Genomic DNA, 22,810 nt, shown 5'->3' with positions numbered 1-22,810 from the left:
TCCGGAGGTCGCGCCAAAGCAACATGCCATTCCTAAGCACTGGAGTGCAGCTTTGGTGCAGCTTCCGGATTCTTAGGATGCATGCATCATTTAAACAGCATACCTCCAAAGAGACCCGAAGCAGCTTTATTTTGGCAGTCTGTATGGGGCCATAGTTTTCTCTACTGATTAGTTATTTTTTAGAACCTAGATGTAACAATAAAGTAAGTTTCTTTTTACCTACCAATGTGTCCTGTTTATTTACCAGAAGCTCAGATCTAGTTGTTTTTACCAAATACCTGTACAGTATATGCTTGTTGCTGTGTTGGTGCTGCTGCTGCTAAACTGATTTAACCACAATAACCAAACCATGCTTCTAACATCTTCCTGCTTCTTATATATGACCATCTTTTTGGTCTTCTGCTCCTGGGCAGGACTCAGAATTTCTTTTTGTGATATGGCCAAGGCCAATGGCAGCTTGTTAAAATAACATTTTGGCTTGTGCAAACCAGCACACCACCCCATTACTTCAGAACCCTGTATTAGGCAGAACAGACCAACATAAAATAGCATACCAAAATGAGCAGGAGGGCAAATGAAAAATGATGAACCTATAATAAAAAAAGAGCAAAACTGTCAAGTATTAACGAAGAGAATCAAAATCAAATATGTACAAAAATACAAGGAAGTCTATATTATATTTTAAACAAAACATTGTAACCAAATTACAGTGAAATAGACACATTGCCCTTAATCTGGGCAGTGCTAAAAGCACAAAATTAAATGATGATAAATGAATACAGAAACAAAGTATCCCCTAGAAATTAAATGAAACAGACAAATAATAAAAAACTCAGGCTTGGAATCATCCAGCCCTTGAGATGATGAAATAATAATAATAATAATAATAATAATAATAATAATATTTTTTTTTTACCCCACCTCTCTGACAGGATCTTTGGTATTGGATATCTCCTCCTTCAGTGCACCACATATCACATGCCCTGGCAGAACCAGAAGTTAAGGATTCTAGCCTTTGTCTTCCTGTTTTAACATTTATGTGCCTCACTTTCCCTTTTCTGTCACATTGCTGTTGTGGTCCAAATACTGTTTTGTCTCTGGTGCTCCACTGATACCACCCCACCAGTGTCCTCTTTAGCCAGAGCCTGGATGTCTAAGGGCCCAAAGGGTATGTTCTAAGTACAGTCGGCCCTCCTTATCCATGGATTTTTTTATCCATGGATTTAAGCATCACCGGCTTGAAAATATTCCAAAAAGGTATACATTCCAAAAAGCAAACATTGATTTTGCCCATTTGATCTAAGGGACATCATTTTACTACTATACCATTATATTTAATGGGACTGGAGCATCCCCAGATTTTGTTATCCACAGGGGAGCCTGGAACCAAACCCCAGCAGATAACAAGGTCCCACTGTAGTTCATAATGGCAGAATCCAAATCGAGAGCAGTTAAGTTTAGATGAACACAGTCAGTAGTAGTATCCATTTCAATCCAAGGTTTAGCCCAAAGGGGGTCCAATATAGCAGGAATCAGGATCAAACAAGGATCCTGGGCAGGACAAGAAACCATGTCTCTGTGTGTATCTCATTCCACAAAACCATCTTGACCCAAGCATACATGGTAAACCTGAGCACCAGATTCTCATCACGGCCTTGTCTGCAAGCATTCAGGGAGAAATCCTTTTCTTGAGGAACATGTTGTCCACAGGGAGGTGAAGGAATCTTTTTTTTTACAAGCTGTGTCCTTTCTTGTGTCTTCTTGAATTCATTACCTGGGGGCAACTTTCCACAGCTTTCCCCCCTGAGGATCTAGGGATGTCTGGAGTGATCTATTCTTCCAGGCCATCTGGGTCAGGAGGATGTGGTTCATCTTTGGCAGAGGTACAAATCATGTAGCCTTCCAGAGGCTGTTAGACCCATCAGCCCTAGCCAGCATAGCCAATGAAGAAGTATACTGGGAATTGCACTCCGATATAGATTTTCTAGATCTAAAGGCCTAGTCTCCAGGCAGGAGATGAGGATGCAAATTCTCCAGTTTTGGGGATGCTTCCTTCTTCCTTCCTAGTCATTATGGTGCCAGAGCTCATCCTCTGCTCTGCTTTGTATCCACCTTCTGGCTGGAAGCAAGTAAACTAGATGAAATGTTCTTTCTCCCTGCTCCCAAAGTAAGTGAGAAGAAACAATCCCCTCACTGAACCTTTATCGGGGAACAGCCCAGATTTTAGCTAAGAACTCTTAATTTTCCAAAAATACGCTCTCTCTCTCTCTCTCTTTCTTTCTCTGTTTGAATGACAAGCTATGAGCAACTGTGGTTGATACTTAATGGAAAATGCTTACTGACATTGCCACAGGCTGACCTCAGACCTCAAGGTTTGACCCAAAAACCTCAGGACATGAGATGATCCTGAACTTGCAACTCTAATCGAGCAACATCTGGAGGACTGTATGATTTCTCATCCTGTGTTTTAGGATTTTAGCTAGCCTGAGTGCTCATTCAGTAGTGAGTACAGGAAAGGAAGTATGTAACAGTTTTAGGGTAACTACCCATGCTCTTGTTTGTCAAAACCACTGGTTCTTTAGGTCTGTTCTAGTGTCTGTATTTCCGAAACTGCATGAGTGCTCGCTTGCTCGCTTGTGCAATTGAAATACCAGCTAGTTCACATTATCATCAAATATCTTGGAGCTAATTTTACATGAACCAACATGGACACAGCTTGATTTCCACTAAGAAAACAATAAAAGATTCCATCTTGTATATTATGTCCACTTCTGGGCACCACAGTTTAAGGATGTTGACAATCTAGAATGTGTCAAAAAAGAAGGTGACTGATACAGTAAAAGGGTTAGACATCAAATTCTATAAGGCATGGCTGAGGAGAGTATGTTTAAATAAGACTGAGAGAACAGATGACCGAGAGGTGATATGATAGCTGTCTTTAAATATCTGAAGGGATGTCATGTAGAAGATGGACGTTTATTTATTTTCTGCTGCTCCAGAGGATAGAACCTGATTCAAGTACAAGAAAGGAGATTCCAAAACACTAGGATTATACAAAGCATGAATACAATTCATACACATGTAAACCATTAAAACCATTAATTCATTAAAAACATCAACAATTAAACAATTAATACATTCAACAGACATAAGGCGGCAGAAAATTCTTGGTCACGTCATATCGGGGGGTATGCTTGATGGAAAAGTTCCGTTTTTACTGCCTTTCTGAATGGCCCCAGGGAGGTTATCAAGCGAATCTCCTCTGAGAGGCTGTTCCACAATCTTGGAGCCACTGTAGTAAAGGCCCTTTGCAAGGTTGACACATATTTAGTAGACGCTGTTTCCATTAAATTCTTTCCTGATGTTCTAAGAGTGCAGGGCGGATTATATAGGGAGATGCAGTCCTGTAAGTAACCTGGGCCCAAGCCATATAGGGCTTTAAAGGTAATAACCAGCACCTTGGCGGGATACAGACGGGCAGGGGAAGACGTCTTGGAGGTGTATTCTGCTGAATACGGAGCTTCCAGACCGTCCGCCCCGGGGGCGTGGCTCAGGAGATGGGGCTTCCACATGGGGGGCAGTGAAGACGCCTCACCTGGGGCCGTTTCTGACCCGCAGTTTCCAAACCGCCGCCTCGGAGGATGCTGCAAAGAGAGAGGCAGCTTCCTCACGGGCGGCCAAAAACGGGGCTTTTTTTTTTCCTTTGCCGGCTGGCGAATGCGCAGCTGCGCAGCTGCAGCGCTAAGCAGCGGTGGCAGAAAGCCTATGGGCACATTTAAAGTGCCCAAGCCCCTTTAAAACTTTTCCCCCTGCTCTGCCCAAGAACAATGGTGGTCTCCTGCCAGCTGGTGATCAGCTGGTGTTGGCATCCTTGTCTGCTTGCACTTTGCCAGTGTCACCAGCATCATAGAGGCCTCCTCTCCTTTGGTCCCCGCGCTCTTGCTGAATCTGCAATGCACAGCTACAGCTGTCTCCGCTGCCACCGCTGTCCCCCTGCCATCCCCCATCACCTCCCTTGTATATATGTAAATATTTACAGTTTTAGCGTTTTTTATTGTTAGGTGAAAATGGCACAGGAATGTGTGTAGGGGTTCACTTTAAAGTCCAAACTTTCCAAGCAGCGCATGCGTACATGTTGCTCTAGGGTTAGGGTTAGGGTTAGGGTTAGGGTTAGGGTTAGGGTTACGAGTCTTAAAATGCGCTGCAGCTGTGCTGCAGCTTCCACACCTGCATGGCAGCTGAAGCTGCAATTAAAGCCTGACTGCAAACTGCGCATGTTCCAGGACCCCGACTCATTATGCGACGCAGCAGACACGGAGCTTTTAAATGGGCAACTTAAATTAGCGGCGTAGCAATTCTGGCGTACCGGTGCAGCAGCTTACAGACGTAGCTGCGCAGCTGCGCATCAAACGGAAAAGAAGCGGAGAAAAGCAGCACCTTTTTAATGCCGCTTCTTCCCGCTTGGGGCGTGCGGGGGGCATGTTCATGGCGGCATTCAGGTAAGGCCCGTCTGAAGGCTCTACCTTCATGACGTCATGAATACACCCCTTTTTGCCCGTCTGTATCCCGCCCTTGTATTGTGCCCGGAAGCAAATGGGAAGCCAATGAAGATCTTTCAAAATATGTGTTATATGGTCAAACCTAGATGAACCGGTGACCAATCTGGCTGCCATATTTTGTACTAACTGGAGCTTCCGAACTTGGTACAAGGGTAGCCCCATGTAGAGCGCATTACAGAAATCTAACCAAGGGATTACCAGAGCATGTACCACAGTTTCAAGGTCCCCTCGGTCTAGGTAGGGTCGCAGTTGATGTATCAACCGAAGTTGATAGCAAGCACTTCTGGCTGTCGCATCTGCCTGAGATGTCAATTGCAGGGACGAGTCCAGAAGTACTCCTAGACTGCGAACTTCGTCCTTCAGGGGAAGTGTGACCCTGTCCAGGACAGGTTGACAAATTTCCTTCCTTAGACCTGAGGGACCTTTCCCAAGAACTCTCATTTTCTCTGTATTCAGTCTGAGTCTGTTTTCCCTCATCCAGCCCATTACAGACTCCAGGCAGGCATTCAGAGGGGAGATGCCATCCTTTGACACTGTATCAGTTCGAGACATAGAAAAACATATTTGGGTGTCATCAGCATACTGATAACATCACACCCCAGATCTCCAGATGATTTCTCCCAGTGGTTTCATGTAAATGTTAAATAGCATGGGAGACAGAATGGCGCCTTGGGGGACGCCAGATGTCAGCTCCCTCTTAGAGGAGCAAGTGTCCCCCAGCTTCACCATCTGGAATATACCCGAGAGGTAGGATCGGAACCACTGGAGCACAGTGCCCCTGATACCCAGCTCCCTCAGGCGTTCCAGAAGGATACCATGATCGATGGTATCGAAAGCTGCTGAGATGTCAAGAGCACCAGCAAGGTCACATTACCCCTGTCGGTGCCCAGACAGAGATCATCGACTAAGGCGACCATGGCAGTCTCCACTTCTGAAGGAGGGTAAGACCTACCCTCCTTCAGAAGTCTGTGATCTCTCCTTTGTTGAAGGTTTTTAGACAGGTTAGATGGCCACTTCTCAGGATTGCTTTAGCAGTGAATTTCTACACTGGCAGAATGTTGGACTGGATATCCCTTGGAATTCCATCCAACTGTATTCTGTGTTCTGTGAGTCTCTGATTATATAAAATTCTATCCAAAATCTGAATTGCTTCAAGTTACTGGAAATGGAGGGAGATTAACTCTTTAAAACATTTCAGAAACAGAGTTCTGATCTATGATCCACATTATAAGCTCAGGTGAATAGCTAAACTTGAACTATATTTGCATTCCATGTAAAAGGGATGAGTTTAAAATTATACATATAACTCTATGTAAAAAGCTGATGATGTAACTGGGTCAGGTTGTGTATGTGTGTGTGTGTGTGTGTGGTGGGAATTGTGACCTCTTTCCTCCTCTGCTCTATGACACTGATGGGCAAGAGCAGGTGTTTGGTGCTGGTGCCACTTAGACTCCTGCACTTTAGCTCAAAGTGATACAACGCAAGTAGTGAAGAACAGAAACTGAGACTTCTAACTGCAGCTGACCAAGAAAGGAAGCGAGAATCACCCAGAACATTATGGTAAGAGGGAATATGGGAAAGAGAGTGAGAATGAGTGGAAATGATATTGTCCCTCCCTTCATTGCCCTGCTCTGAAGGTATGCTTCTCACAAAGAAAAAGACAAATCAGGGAATGTTTTAGAGTGGATGGCTTCTTTCATTTTTTAAAAATGCGTTTAATATCATTCATACACTCAAAATCAATAATAAAAGTAAAAAAATGTAAAAGTTATATACAGTAATTGGAGAGCACTCAATGTGAAATCATCTCTACACCATTATGTATCTATAATGTCTTTCGTATTAACATATACTTGATTTTCATTTCCTGAGATTACTGAACCCTGCTTCTTATATCCTTTTTAACTGTCTGGACTCTTCTTTACTTTAATTTCTTATATCGTTCCAAAATGGATTGCTTCTTTCATGACCCTCAGTTAGGTTTTAATGGTTCCTTTTGACACAGACATTGAGCTATTTTCTGAAGTAACCAAATCCTATACATTCTTGCATTAGAGTTAGTTCCCCTGACCCTACTTTGAAAGGCTCTGCTTCTGAGTAAACATGTTTAGATTGTACAGTATCTAAGGACCACTAAGATTGTAAAGTATCTTTAGACAACCAAAACCTGTGGAACCTATCCAGATATCTGTACTGTATAAATAAATTAATATCACTCTGTTCAGACGGGAACAGCATTTTGACAAAAGCTGAAGCATTTAATATTGGCCTGAATTCTATTATTAGTCATATCTAGAGTAGAACTGTTGTTGTTGATCTGTGCCTTAAAGTCATTTCCAAATTACAGCAACCCTATGGCGAACCTAACATGGGGTTTTTCTGGGGCTGAGAAGGTGTGACTCACTCAAAGTCACCCAGTGGGTTTTCATGGCTGAGTGGGGAATCAATGCAATTGTCTATGTGTTGATTCACCATTCAACAATTGATTCAGTAGGTCTACTCTAGTTGTGACTAACAGGGTTCCAGCCCTGCAAGATCCTAACCAGCAGGATCCTGGTCATAATTTCCAAGTAGGGGTGAGAAGAATTAAATAATATAATTCAGGACTACAGTGGAATGCCAAACTTTGACTTCCAGGTAAAAAGCTCAGGACTCAGAAATTGAATTATGGGGTTTCATTGCCTATGAAGGTTCCAATGCTTCATTTAGATTACTTCATTACCAATGGAATAGCTGTGTCTCACAACCAAGGAGCTGAAGCTAGCAAGTGTAATTCTTTGAAAGGGCAAAGGATCAAAAAAATTATGCCTCTCAAGAACAACAAAAAAAGTTATTAAAAACAATAGTTATTAGAAATGTAAGAAAACTTCCTGTGTAGCTATATCACTATCTTGTTCCTTTTGGTAGAATTCAAAGATATAGCTGTGTTAGTCTGTAGAATCTGTGGACATTATCAGACAAGGGAAATTGGAAGTATAATCCAATGGCCATCCGAATGCAATCATGGGGTTTAACGTTATTGCATGATAGACTACCAAACGCACTTTTGGGCAATGGGAAGTCAGTCCGAATCCAATCATGGGGTTTCATGTTATTACATGAGAGGTGATCACATGCAATTTCGGGCAATGGCAAGCTACTTTTGGGCAATGGGAAGTTAGTTCGAACACAATTCAAATTCACATAAATTCGCTGAACTAGTGAATTCACGTGAATGCATTCTGGCCCCACTTTCTTTCCATTCTAAATTAAAGAGAAATTCCTCCCGTGTGATAAACTCATGTGTGCAGAGAGATGTTGTAGCACCTTTGAGACTAACTGAAAGAAAGAAACTGCCTATTTAACCAGGAACACACTCGCATTAACTGAAGCTATGTTTGGGCTTGTTATTATGTTCTGAGTGATAAGCAAAAGTACTCTCTGCACATGCTCATATCTATAACCATTTTTCTGCTTTACTGTTGTACCTAGCTTAAATTAAGCTTTGAATTTTGAAAGTAATTGAGATGATAACAGTTAATTCCAGTTCTTGTTTCTGTACAATTGCTAGTTCTTCAACAACCCACTGATTCTGCTACTACAAAAGCAGGTTAAACATACACATCTTTTTATCATAAAGAAAACAGGATTTTTGAGGATGTTTTTTTCTTAATAATTTGTATGCAGAAGACCTCCAGGTTCAACCTCTAGCATCTTCAAGCAGGGCTGGGAAATACTGGTACTCTTGCCAGATACATTGCTCTTGGATGCTTTTCAGATGTTTGGATTACAACTCCTCTAAAAGACAACCAAAGAAGCCAGTGGCTAGGGACTGTGGGACTTCCAGTCAAAAATGTCTGGAGAACATGAGGTTGTCTTCCTTTGCTTTGAAGGACACTCACTTAAATTGACCAATAGTCAGTGAGTTAGTACAAGGTGGTTTCATGTGTTCTGACAGCACAATACAGATCTTGTGAATGACTTTATAGGTTGGTATTCTAGCCTTAGAAACGTAGGGCAATAATAATGTATATTCTAATTTTGTGTATGGTTCACCTTCTGTTCAGATTGGAGGACTTTAGAGAGAGTAAATGTGGTGTACTGGGTTGAGCATTGGACTATGACTCTGGAGACCAGCGTTCACATTCCTGCTCAGCCATGGAAACCATTGGATGAACTTGGACAAGTCACATTTTCCCAGCCTCAGAGAAAGACAAGGGCAATCCCCCTCTGAACAAATCTTGCCAAGAAAAACCTGTCATAGATTCATCTTAGGATCACAATAAGCTGGAAATGATTTGAAGGCACACACAACAGCAACAATGTCTTTTGGGCTGGCACTTTCCAGCTTGGAGGCTGTATTTCTTCTAGATTTGCTAGCTTCTACATGCTGCATAGAAAGAAGAATGAAGAGCTAAAAATGTTTAAACCTTCTGCCAGCTTTCATACTCTTAAATTCAAATCTATTTATAAATGTTTGAACTAAAATATTTGTGCACGGTACTTTTCTGGTGAGTTGTAGGAGTTACAACAGGAAATATTTTTGAAATGGCACTGCTATCTCTGCTCCCAGAAAAGAGTTAAGGAATCAGGAGGCACCACAGCCTTCTTAGGTTACACTCCACGAAGAAACCCTGTCCGGCTATAGTTGCATCAAGTCCCAGTCGGAAATAAAAATAAACCCGCATGGTACATGGGCCCCTTTCCAAGATTTGTCAGAATTCAAATGGCATCAAGGCTCTTCTTTCTGCATCCTTGTACACAGGTCTGTACATGGACTCATCTAGAGAATGCATAGCTGACAGTGAAGTTTGCAGACTTTCTTGACATTGGCATGTGGAGTATTGCAGCTGCAGCAAACTCTTTTATAACCTGGCTTTGCCCCTGTTCCCTATCATTCAGCATTTTTCAGATGTGATGGACACATCCAGATTTTGTTTTATTTTGTTGAAATAATTAGGTCCTAACAGTGCAGATTCAGATAGTCAAAGCATGCCAAAACAACAGAATCTCAAATTAACTTCAAGACTAATTAATTGATAATAGTATTAACCTTTGTAAACTACAGCCCATCAGATACATACCATGTGTGTATCTATGTTCCTTCAAGTCACTTGTCCACTTAGGTGACACTATGAATTTGGGGGTTTCTTTGGCAAGGAATACTTAGAGGTGGTTTTGCCAGTTTCTTCCTCTGAAATATAGCTTACAGCACCTTGTATTAATTGGTGGTTTCTCATCCAAGTACCAACCAGGGCTGACCCTGCTTAGCTTGTAAGAGCAGATGGGATCTGCTGCCTTTAGGGTATTTTGGCCCCTGTGAGAATGAAGCTGGTGATAGTGCAATCTTGATTTTCTCTCTGCCGTAGCCTCTAATGTTTCACAGATGAAAACCAAGACATATGTGGCTTAGCAACATCAGAGTGTGGTTAAGATGGCACAAGTTATTAATGAGGAAGAATACACAGCTAGAAGATGGTGCAGCAGTTTGCTTTTGTTTGAGTCTAGGAAAGGGCAAGTTTTTGGTCCTTCCTCTCCTCTCCTCTCCTCTCCTCTCCTCCTCTCTCCCTTGCTGAGTTAAATGAGTGCATATTACATTTGCACTTTGAGCTAAGTTTGCAGCAATTAAAGTACGTTGAGGACAAAAGAGGAAAGTGAGTAGAGGAGAGAGGAACTAGAACATTTTAAAAGCAACTGCAAAAGAGGAATGACAGAGAATTAATTGGGACTATCCATGCACAATTGGGACAGTTGGAGGGTATGTTTTTCTTGGGTGGAGAAACGCAGACTTTGTTCCAACTCAGTAAGGAAATATTTTGTTCCTTTCAAGTTCCAAATAGCTGTTTGTTAAACTGAGAGGAGTGTGCCCAAAAAGGAGAGGAAGGTGTGCATGGATGATTCCATCACATGCTTTCCTCTTCATATCCAGAAGTGTGCAAATTGAGTGACGATGGAGTTTATCATGCGAAGGTGATTGGTAGTTTAGCCTGTGAATATTCCAGAAAAAATAGCATAATTACGTGAAATGATTCCACACGATGTCACACAAAATCCGCCATTAAATTGGTCACATAGAAGCATTAACATGCCTCTTTTTACTTTTGGAATTTCAGCGACAATGCATTTCTGCTATCACTTCATTTGCGCAATTATAATCATTCACACAATTACTCGCCATTTTCACTTTATTTGTGGGAGGCTTTAAACACACTTTAATCTCTCTTTAATGCTGAAATTAGCCCCAGTGTGATAAACTCCAGTGGTAGGGAGGCAAACTGGAGACCTGCAAAGGTCATAATGGTATGGGCTACCCATATTTGCTTTACAATCTCATGTAGTGGTGCCTTGGCAATCAAGAAAAAAACAACACCCTGAGAGTTCAATTCATACTATTTTCTTTTTGGAATGTGGCATTGGAGTGTATTAGCCAAATCTGTACTTTTTTTCTGAAATTTCATCAGTAATGCTCCAACAAAATGTTTTCTTCGAAAGACTGAGTCAGAAGAATGAACTGATGTTCTATGAGCTCTGCTTGCTCTGACCTTTGCTCTGTGTTTTTTCTGCAGCGTGAATGCATCTCTGTTCATGTTGGACAAGCTGGAGTTCAGATTGGCAATGCATGCTGGGAGCTTTTCTGCCTTGAACATGGCATCCAGCCAGATGGTACTTTCCAGAATCAGCAAAATAATTTGAATGATGATGACTCTTTTACCACGTTCTTTAGTGAAACGCGTAATGAAAAGCACGTGCCACGGGCTGTTATGGTGGACTTAGAACCTACAGTAGTAGGTGAGTGCAACAACTTGGCAAGTGCAGAGACTATTTAATGTGCATCAGTGCTGGGAATCAAAGCACAATGACAATTGCCGTGGCTCAATGCTATGGCACTGTGGGAAATGTAGTTTGCTGTGGCACCTGAGTTCCAGTGCCACAACAAACTACAATTCCCACAATTCCATAGCATTGAGCCATGGCAGTTAAAGTGGTGTCAAACCGGACTGTTGCTGCATGCGGATGCAGCTATACTAAGGCAGACAAGATGCCTGCATCTTTTACAGTTGTACAAAAGAAGGAATTTGTAAACAGGTGCAAAAGTTGTATCTACTCAAATTCCATTAATGCAGCTAGAAAGTAAAACTACCTAGCTGTGTCTAATAAATTCATTTTATCTAAAATGCATGTCTTCAACAGAACCATCATGTAATGCAGGGGTATGAAACTGGAAGTCTAGAGGACTGCATAAATCCCCTGGGAGACCATTGAGGGCTGCACTCCCCATGGCATCCCCACCAAAATCCCACCCAAATTTCCCCATAACTAACCCCAATAGGATGTGTAAAGGCATTTTTGCGATGTTTTTAGCCCTCCTGGGGTTTTGTTCACCTCCTGTTTTTAAAAAAGGGAGTTGTCAAGCACCTAAATTCACCTAGGAGATGATAAAAAGTGGGGAGAAATGCCAGAGGGCATTTTGGGAGTAAAAAATGGCCAGAATTTTTACTGAATGTTACCTTATGCATACTTAGCTGAGTAGAGTGTTAAGGGGTGTTAAGAAACCCTGCTAGTGAATTGCAAGGATGTGTATTGGGACACGGGCATAAATAATCATGCGTTGGCTTGCAATGCATATCAGGCACTTTCCCGGCTCTGCTATATACTGTATAATATATAACAGCAACTCTACTGGATACGGATGCTATGAAACTGAGCAATTCTAATTCTTGCATATATACATCCACTTACAAAGATGTAACTCCCATACAGGAGTCTCATAGAATCATAGAAGCCAAACTTTTAATAATAATAATAATAATAATAATAATAATAATAATAAGAAGAAGAAGAAGAAGAAGAAAAGGGGGGGGGTTGCCCAAAAGGTCTTTTTCTTTTTTGAAAAGAAGGTTTTTATTTTTAATTTTCTTTTATTTTTACTTCCAGAAGCCCTTAAACAGCCCAGGGGTAGCCGTAAGCAGCACCCTGATGTAATGAAATGCTTGGATTTACAGATTCCTCTGTAGCTCCTCTGGTGTATTATTATCTTTATAAATAAATTCCAATGCTGTCTACAGCTCTAGTTTTTTGAAACACTGCCTACAAGGAATCTAACATATTTTTAAAAAGAGGTTTCTGGATTTTCTCCTTAAAAGTGCAAACAATATGACTTTCTGGAAGTATATTTTGTTTGTTCCTTTTGTGTGAGATTCTTTCTACCAGTTTTGAGAGAGTGATACATTACAAAAGGACAGGGGAGATAAATTCACTGGTCACAGAGTTTAGATACTGTCCTAAGCTGACCTTTTGCATGCACTGTGTGAAAACATTATTCTACATCTTCCCTGTGCCTTTTCATACTACACAGTTATAACACTATTTGATAAGTCATCTCCTACTTATGGCAACCCTAAGGTGACTCTATCATTGGGTTTTCTTGGCAGGATTTGTTCAAAAAGGGGTTGCTTTTGCCTTTCTCTGAAGCGGAGATAGTGTAACTTTGCTAAAGGCCACCTAGTGGATTTCCATGGCTGAGTAGGGATTCAAACCCTAGTCTCCAGAGCTCTAGTCCAATATTTAAACCACTACGCCATGCCGGCTATAGTTCACTAACTACCATGTTTCCACCCTATGGAATCCTGAGTTTCCATAGAATGTTGCCATGGCAGTTAAAGTGAACTAGAGCCTCTGAAGTGGAATCATAGTGCTATAATGTGTAGTGTGAAATGACCAGAGTATTGGGGTACAATGGTAGAAGCAGGGGTGCTGGGGTCTGCAGCCCAACAACATCTGGAACAAAGCTTTGGCAATTATGTTGAAGAAGAATGAATATAATGGCATGCTGAGGTTATCCATAAGTAATAGTAATAGTATCCACTGGGTCCCAGCTATAGATGGATGTGGATGGCTTTGGCATGTAATTATACTTGTTCTTTTTCAAAGTAACTTCCAAAGCCCTGGAAGGTTGCATGATGCCCATCTGCAGCTTGGCCTGATCTGTGGATCAGGCTATAGCATCAACATAATCCCCATTTGGCTTCTAGGGATCAAGCATACACATTGACACTTCACAAACTCTGCATAGAATGAAACCAGAAAAGAAAACAGCATGTAAGATTCATGCACACAGAATTAGAAACAGATAGAAGGCCTGGAATTCTCTTAGTATTGTGCATATATGTAACTTCCTTTGCACATACAGCTGTACTTTTTCAACTATTATGCAATGGATGTATTCAGTTCATCATTCTGAAAGCAGAGTTCCACAAGTGAAACTACAATTGCCCCTCCATTTTCACGGTGAATCTGTTCAGCCCCCCCCAATAAAAACCACCAATATTCATGCCCCAATATTTAATCATGGGTGCCCCCCCCCCCATTTTATCTCCCTACATTTGCCACTCATGCATAAGCAAGGGACGTGGATCCCAAGTCCACGAAAATGGAGGGGCAACTGTATTTCACATAGACCTAATACTCCAGATTAGGGTACAACCATTGAATCAACTGATTTGAATTATGTGTTGACTGATCATTCAACCTTTGCCTGAGTAGGTCTACCCAAGTGCATACTAACAAACAAAATTCCAGCCATGCAACTGAACTTTCTTGGATAATAGTATTATAATAATAATAAAATTTTATTTGTGTTTCCCCGCCTCTCCTGATGGATCGAAGCAGGGTTACAGACTACTAAAATTGAAATACATACAACAATCTTAAAAACACTAAACAGTAAAATGTAACATCAATAATTTATCAAACCATCAAACATCCAGGGGCAAGGGCAGAATGTCGTTGTCAGATAGGGCATATCAGTTATCACTCCGCAGGGGGAAAGCTTGGTGAAAGAGCATGGTTTTAAGTCTCTTTTTAAATGTTTCCAAGGGGGTTGTAAGGCGGAGCTCGTCAGGAAGGCTGTTCCACAACCTCGGGGCCACTATTGTGAAGGCCTTTTGAGATGAGGAGACATATTTGGAAGATGGTGTTTCCAATAGATTCTTGCCGGATGTTCTGAGTGTGTGGGGTGGATCATAAGGGGAGATGCGGTCCCTCAAGTAACTTGGGCCCAAGCCTTCGATGTTCACTTTATTCCGAATCAATCAGTGTGCATTCCCATTACCCAATGGGACAATAAACAATAAATAGACACATTGGCAGAAACACAGGACCCTTCCACACTGCACAGTTATAGCACTCCAAGGCCACTTTAACTGCCACAGTCTGCTCCTATGGAATCCTAGTGTTTGTAGTTTGGGGAGACAATAGGGCTCTCTGACTGAGAATTCTAAGTACCTCTCCCTAAATTGCAAACTCCAGGGATGTTGCCATGGCTGTTAGAGCAGAATCATAGGGGCTATCTGTATGGGCCAAAAGACCCATGTTTCCTCCCAGCCTCATGTCATCCTGTTTGGATGATGTAGACCAATACCCTTGGGCCAGAATTGGGCTGGATCTAAGCAGATTGGATGTGGATCTGGCCTGATCCCAGATCAAAAGGGCCTTAATATGGGTCAAAATGACCTGCAATTTGCCATGGAGTTTCTTTAAAACTCCATAGCAAACCCTAGCAGACCTGATGGTCCTGTGAGTCCCTTCCCTTCCTCCACTGTCGCTGCTACTGAGACACCCCATTACCATGTCTGATGTAGAAATGGGGCACTTGGCCATGTGGGGGCAGCCAGCCATGGACTCCGTTTCCATGGCCCTTGTGATCTCTTCTAACTATATAATTTTATGATTCTATGTCAAATGTGATGAAGGGGGGGGGGGCTTCCCAGTAGTAGTGATGGTAGAGGAAGGTAAGAGACACATGGTGGTAGCAGTTCCCTGGCCAGCCTGGGACTAACTTGGGTTGGGACCTGAGCCCAGGTAGCATGATCTTGACCTGTGCTATCCTAGTCCATCTGCTCAGTCCCATAGTGTTATAACTGAGCAGTGGAAAGTGCCCACAGTCAGTTGCACAATGTTGGTATTCAGGGAAAGGATGGTATAGTTACTGTTACATGCTTGTAGACAAGCCCAATGTAGCATCTCAGTCAAGGTCTTTGACTAAACACATCCATACTAATGAAGCATATTCATAAGAAGTTTAATCAAAGCATATGCTTCCCTTTGTTAACAGATGAAGTGCGGGCTGGGACCTACCGCCAGCTTTTCCACCCAGAACAACTGATTACTGGCAAGGAAGATGCAGCTAATAATTATGCTCGTGGTCACTACACTATTGGCAAGGAGAGCATTGACATGGTACTGGATCGTATTCGTAAGCTGGTGAGTACAAGCCCATCTATTAAAAATGACATAGTTGAGATCAGAAAGCAATAGAAAACTGGAGTGACAGAAATTCTTATTTTGTTCATATCAGTTACTGCTATACAGTCGTGGGCTATGGGATGGTGTTCGTTAGAAGACCAGTAATTTTTTTTAACTTTTACCTTGAGGAAGCCTATTCCATATCATCTTGTTTGCCAAGGAACCTCTGCATGTCTAACTAAGGTAGGAATCACGAGGCCCTCCAAGTGCTGCTGGACCAGAACTCCCAGCATTCCTGTTACCGTAAATTTGTGCCGCTAGTAAAGTTTCCACTAGCAGTTACAACCTACCTGAATTAATTTGGAGATACTCTCAGCTATGCAAGAGGGGGTAACATTATATGCAGGATCCAGTACCAGCTATACCAGTACTCACTATAGGGACCCCAGGGTTATTTTTATTAAGAAAAATAGAAAGTAGCAAACATACTAAGATAACACATTCAAATCACAGCACACAAAATTAACAGAATACAGGAAATGGGAAGGCAACACCAGAAACTAAGGTTTGGTTGGGGCAATAGATATGTGTCTTGAAGGCAAAGGTCCACAGAAAGCCAGGAAGAATGAAGACTCAAGCCATGACGTTTGCGTATACAGGTTTTTGGAGAGGACAGGAGCAAAGACTCAAACAAAAGCTTGAGGACAAAAGTCGTGCATGTGAGGAAAACAGGCTGCCGCAACTGTAGCAAAATGGTTTCATTTTGGGGGTAATATTTATATGCTTAATCCATGAGAGTTCCATGGGAAAACAAAAGTTTGATCGCCTCTGATGGAACCTGAGAAATTTATAAACTGAAGAGATTGTTTGTATTTTTGGGAGAATGAGAAGGTTTAATTGTGCTTGATCATGCCTCTTGGACTTTACAACACTTAGACAAAACTAAGAGGTATGTTGAGAAACACATAAAACAATAATAATAAAAGGGTGGGTTTTTTGGCCTTGTTTGGTCTGGCAGAACTGATACTTCAGTTGTTGGTTTCCTGTTTTTTCCAAACTTATTGAAGTAGCCTAAAGACCAAAAAACAAAACAAAACCCAGACAGGGAAAAAATACCCCCCTCCCCCCAAGGAAGAAATAAAGAAAAGAGGGGAAATAAAAATAAACTTAAGGAATAGAAAGACATGGGGAGAAAATGAAACCATAAATTATAACAATTTAGCCAGTGATCACCTTAGCAGTGTTTTTTTTCATTTCAGTAATTTCATTTTTTAAAAAGTGCCCATCGTTATAGAAATTTGTTTCCTGCAACAATTGTTGTTCTCTTTTCCTATATGGTAGTTAATCCTGTCAACCTGATACCATATATTCACCAACAATATTTGAACAAAGGCAATTCTTTCATTCTCCATATTTCAGCAATGCAGATTTTGTCTGTAATCCAAAGAACTGAAACTTCTAACTCTATTACATGAACTTCACATTTCAAGAGAAGCAGTTTAGAATTACATGTTAAGTCATACCCAGTACATTCCTGAACCGTATCCAACACTTCACTCCAAATTTCTCGTTGTTGTTGTTGTTGTTTTACAAAATCAGAAGATATGCAAACAATAAGCGTATGAGGCATATTTTTCTTGCAGATCTTGGATACTTTATATGTGATGAGCTCCAACTTTGGATATTTTATATGTGTTGAGCTCCCACATTTTCAAATATATTTTCTTTAACACTTGCACTGATTAGAACAGAAAGGGTTGTATTATACAGTGATAACCAATCTGATTGATTTGTTGTGAGTTTAATCTTAAAGAGATGTTTATTTTAATATAAAGCAACAGTCAGTTATGAGATCCTCTTCCAATAATCTGAAGTACAGTAGTACAGTCCAAGTATAGTGTTACCATATGATGATACTCACATAGATCAGCTCTGTTGTTAGTTTCTAGCCACTCAAAGCCTTAAAGATTCCAGAATTCTTAGTGATTAAACATGACAATAGAGCCAGTGTGGTGTAGTAGTTTCATTGCTGGATTATTGTTCACGGTTTGAATCCTGCTTAGGCATGGAAATCCATTGGGTGCCCTTCAGCAATTCACACTCTCTCAGCCTCAGAGAAAGGCAATAGCAAACTCCCTTTGACCAAATTATGCCAAGAAAATCCTGTGATAGGTTTGCTTTAGAGTCGCCATAAGTTAACAAACATGACAATGAAAGGCATTTGAAACTAGTTTGAGTATTGACAAAATGATCTTTAGGCAGGGCAGACAACACCACATTGGGGTAAAAGTAGGGATGCCATATCCCAGCGGCCCCCGGGACAAATCCGCTTTTGGGGGCCCCCTCCCGGTCCCGGTCCGGTTTCGCCCCCAGCCCCCGGTTCGGGGCCCGCGCGGCGCCAACCCACCTTCCTCTGCCTCCCCGCGCGGCCGCGCCACCCACCTCCTCCTCCTCCTCCGTTCCAGGCTGCGTGGCCGCGTGGAGAAAGCAAAGGAGGATGCGAAGAAGGAGGCGGTGCGCCTCCTGCGCACGGCCACGTGGCCTGGAACGGAGGAGGTGGGTGGCGCGGCCGCGCGGGGAGGTGGGGGAGGGTGGAAGGAGGAGGAGGGAGGAAGGAAGGAAGGAAGGAAGGAAGGAAGGAAGGAAGGAAGGAAGGAGGGAAGAAGGAAGGAGGAGGAGGGAGGAAGGAAGGAGGAAGGAGGAAGGAAGGAGGAAGGGGGAGGAAGGAGGGAGGAAGGCGGAAAGACAAGGAGGAAGAAGAGGAGGAGGAGGAAGAGGATAGTGATGATGATGATGATGATGATGATGATGATGATGAAATGAGCCAGCTTCTGAGGCACGACCAATGTAAGTTGCTCTGATTTTTACAAACTCATGCGCAGTGGGGGAAAAACAAAGGGCCCTTGACCAAATACACACTTCTGAGAAGTACAGTTGAATCTGAGGGCAAACCCACTTCTTGTTAAACCACCTTGACATATTTAGTATGCATAGCATGTTCAGTGTGAAACCCAAAGAGTTTGGTTATCAAATAAGCCTCTGAAATATGCAAGAGGCCATGTTAAGTAAAGCCATGTTAAATGCCCAAATCTGCTGTTTGGAATGGGGGGAGGGGAGGTTGGCCAAAAAGGAAAGTACATTTCTGTCATCTGTCTAGGAATAATGCCCAAATGTCCTCCATTTTGATCATGCCTAAGAAACATGAATTTATATTAACATTTTTAAAAACCATCAATTTTTTCATGTGTCCTCCATTTTTTAAAAAAATGTGCCCTCCATTTGAAAATTTTGTCCTACATTTCTCCTACATTTGTCCCGGTTTGGAGATCCAGACTTATGGCAACCCTAGGTAAAAGGGACTTTGGAAATATAGAAGCTTCACCTGTCTTGTAAATATGGTTCTCCTTTCAGACTGATGCCTGCTGTGGTCTACAAGGATTCCTGATTTTTCACAGCTTTGGTGGAGGCACGGGCTCTGGCTTTACCTCCTTGCTGATGGAACGCCTTTCTGTGGACTATGGCAAGAAGTCCAAACTGGAGTTTGCCATCTATCCAGCCCCACAGGTTTCCACAGCAGTGGTGGAGCCCTACAATTCTATCCTGACCACCCACACCACTCTGGAGCACTCTGACTGTGCCTTCATGGTGGACAATGAGGCCATCTATGACATCTGTCGTCGTAACCTGGACATTGAATGTCCCACTTACACCAACCTCAACCGCCTCATCAGCCAGATCGTCTCCTCTATCACTGCTTCCTTGCGCTTTGATGGTGCCCTGAACGTGGACCTGACAGAGTTCCAGACCAACTTGGTGCCCTACCCTCGCATCCACTTCCCATTGGTGACCTATGCTCCCATCATCTCCTCTGAGAAGGCCTACCATGAGCAGCTCTCTGTGGCTGAGATCACCAGCTCTTGCTTTGAGCCCAGCAACCAGATGGTGAAATGTGACCCTCGTCATGGGAAGTACATGGCCTGCTGTATGCTCTACCGTGGTGATGTAGTGCCCAAAGAAGTCAATGTAGCAATTGCTGCCATCAAGACCAAACGAACAATCCAGTTTGTGGATTGGTGCCCCACTGGATTCAAGGTGAGCAAAGAAAAGTGGGTGCTCTGTCTTATGGGACTATAGCCTTAAAGTGCCCAATGTAAGTGGTGTATAAAATGCTCTTTACATGTACTGCACCTCTATGGGAGCCATTCTTTCTTTTTGTAAGTTGACCTTATGCAGGCACTGAGTTTGAATGATTTAGCTCTGTGGATTGGATGAGGCCAATATACTGTTCAGCAGCTGCATAGTGGAAAAGTAGACAAGCTTGGAGTTATGCTGGATCACACAGTTGTGGAAAAACCTGGCAGGAATGTGCAGAGCTTGTTTAACTGCAGATTGCTTGTCTGTTTCAACAGCTGTCCTTTTATAGTGTGCTAGATAGCACATTTGCTTGTGTAATGATTAAACCAGCGTAATGCTGCTTATGCTCTAATGTTCATTAGAATATAACTCATGCCCAATGGCCTAAAATCACAACCAATTGCAGAATGGTATTTACATATGTGTAAGACACCAACAGGATTATGACCTGAAATTCCAGCAACCAAAATGTTAGGGGGTTGGTTATCTCCTTTGTGAAGCCAAATTATCAGTGCCATATAGTGGATCCACTCCAAGTTTTAATGATGGCTATAAGGAATCATAGGAGAGCCAGTGTGGTGTAGTGGTTTGAGTGTTGGACTAGGACACTAGGAGACCAAGGTTCAAATCCTGGCTTGGCCATGGAAATACACTCGGTAACCTTGGGCAAGTCACACTCTTTCAGCCTCAGAGGATGACAATGACGAACTTCCTCTGAAGAAATCTTACCAAGAAAACGCTACGATAGGTTCACCTTAGGGTAACCATAATGACTTGAAGGCACACAGCATCAACAGCTGGAGCTATCTAACAGACAGGGCCCTATCTCCAAAACAGGTTCAGTCTCTGGAATAGCTCTGTTAAAAGTTATCTAAAAGCTGAAGTAGATTTACTGTTCCAATGATGTGGGAGCACTAAATGTCACTTGTATCATATATCTCCAGGATGTTGACATTCAGTTCCAAAGCAAGTGCCATAGATTCACCTTGGTTTACTGCTAGAAAGTATTATGTCATTCATGTTTCATCCAGATGGGCTCACAATACCTATGAAGGTATTTTTCAATGGAAAGTCTTGTTTTGTCCCGTGATGCTGCTGTTTTAGCCCATCAGCTTTTTAATTTCTGCTTCTTTGGTTCCTTTTTCCCTTGCCAGGTTGGCATCAATTACCAGCCACCTACTGTAGTCCCCGGGGGCGACCTGGCTCAAGTCCAACGTGCTGTCTGCATGCTCAGCAATACCACTGCCATCGCTGAGGCCTGGGCGAGGCTGGATCACAAGTTTGACCTGATGTACGCCAAGCGAGCTTTTGTGCACTGGTATGTGGGTGAAGGCATGGAGGAAGGAGAGTTCTCTGAGGCCCGAGAAGATCTGGCTGCCCTGGAGAAAGACTACGAAGAAGTCGGGACTGACTCATTTGAAGAAGAAAATGATGGGGAAGAATTTTAAAAAAGAGACAGTTTGCCCCTGACTGCACATGAAGGCATTTTTAGCAGCTCTTCACTGTGTTAGGGGTACACTTTTATCAAACTCTTTGCAACACGACTTCTGTTTGTTTAATAGGAACTGGAAGAAGAAAGAATAAAAGATGCACGGTGGAACTGTCTGATGGAGTGCATCTTACTATATGTAAAAATTAGACCATTCACCCTAAGATGGAGTTTGCAGAAACTTCTTTCATTATGTTGTCTATTATAAGAACATCCATCCTGCTACTTTCCCATGCTCAATAGTCTATGAAAGAAAAATAAATACAGGTGTTAGTGCCAGTATTTTTTATGGCAGATGTGGGAAGAAACATGGAAAATTTACTATTTTGGGCCACAGCTCTCAAAAACACCTCTTTTAGTAAAAAAATATAATTTTCCCAGGCTCTGGAGACACAGGTTGGGATCCACCAGTTGACATTTAGGCAATTGCCACATTGCTAAGGATGTCTGATTCCCAATATTTTTAACAGTAAGGAGGACACTCACTCCCCAATCTATACTGTTGAAGTGAAGAGAGAAATAAGTTGAGTTAAATAGGAATGGGTCCCTTGTTTAGATGTTTGGAAGGACAGTGTACTCTGCTCAGGTCTGATACGTATGAGTTTATCACACGGGGGAAATCCCTTGCAAAAATGGGATTTAAAAGGTAGAAAAAAACAGCAAAAGCAGGTTGATTTTCACACGTCGTTAAACTTGTGCTAACCCAAACAGAAAGTAAACAAAAGCTGAAAGTAAAAAAGAGCAGCTTTTGTCTACTTTCCCTCCACTTTCTGTTCAGATTAACATTAGTTTAACAATGACATTGTGTGAAAATCAACCCACTTTTGCAGTTTCCCCCCTGTTTAAACCCCTGTTTTTGGACAGGATTTTCCCCGTGTGATAAACTGCATAGAATAAACCCCTCAGCTCAGACTTCTTTAATCCTACATATACAGTATTTCTTTTGCACCAGGTTCCATTTAGTGGTAGCTTCTAGGAAAAGAGCTGAACCATCATGCTTGAAGTCCAACCATCCCTTTTTAGAGGGTTTTGAAAGTACAGGAAACAGGGGGTGTAGTGAGCATGGTCCAAAGTCAGAAACAGTGTGCCATGAGGGCTGAAGGTGGTAAGGAAACATTGCCAAAAATATACAGAAGGAGGCAAATATGTCATGAAGCTATTTAATGGTCCTACATCAAGAAGAAGACAGTGCTACTGTAGTGAGTGTGTGTGTATCTCTTTGTGTGGGTGAATGAACACAATGGCAGTTGATGGCGGTAGTGAAGTAAATCTGCTTTGGAGCTTAGTCTGAAATGTAAAGAAGCTTCTCAAGATGCTGAACACAACCTCCCAAATAGTTTCAGTGCCCTAGACAGTATCCTTAAAGTCCAAACTAAAATCCAAAGCACATTCACTGTCCCACTCA

The 22,810-nt window shown here is 42.2% G+C and overlaps 1 protein-coding gene across 1 annotated transcript; it reads left to right on the top strand.

Annotated features, from left to right (window-relative positions):
• The first annotated feature begins 6,018 nt into the window (after positions 1–6,018).
• Positions 6,019–21,633, top strand: LOC149311703 (tubulin alpha-8 chain). The gene is made up of 5 exons (XM_089526695.1): positions 6,019–6,119; positions 11,105–11,327; positions 15,652–15,800; positions 19,194–19,874; positions 21,071–21,633. The coding sequence occupies exons 1-5, from the start codon at positions 6,117–6,119 to the stop codon at positions 21,362–21,364; spliced, it is 1,350 nt and encodes a 449-aa protein (XP_089382821.1). The 5' UTR covers positions 6,019–6,116; the 3' UTR covers positions 21,365–21,633.
• The last annotated feature ends 1,177 nt before the right edge of the window (positions 21,634–22,810 follow it).

This window comes from Sceloporus occidentalis, unplaced genomic scaffold, assembly GCF_023333645.1.
Source record: "Sceloporus occidentalis isolate IW3139 unplaced genomic scaffold, rSceOcc1.0.p SCAF_5, whole genome shotgun sequence".
In the NCBI taxonomy this organism is placed as follows: Eukaryota; Metazoa; Chordata; class Lepidosauria; order Squamata; family Phrynosomatidae; genus Sceloporus; species Sceloporus occidentalis.
The sequence above is the reverse complement of the archived record's forward strand: the minus strand, read 5'-3'. Positions and strand labels throughout refer to the sequence as shown.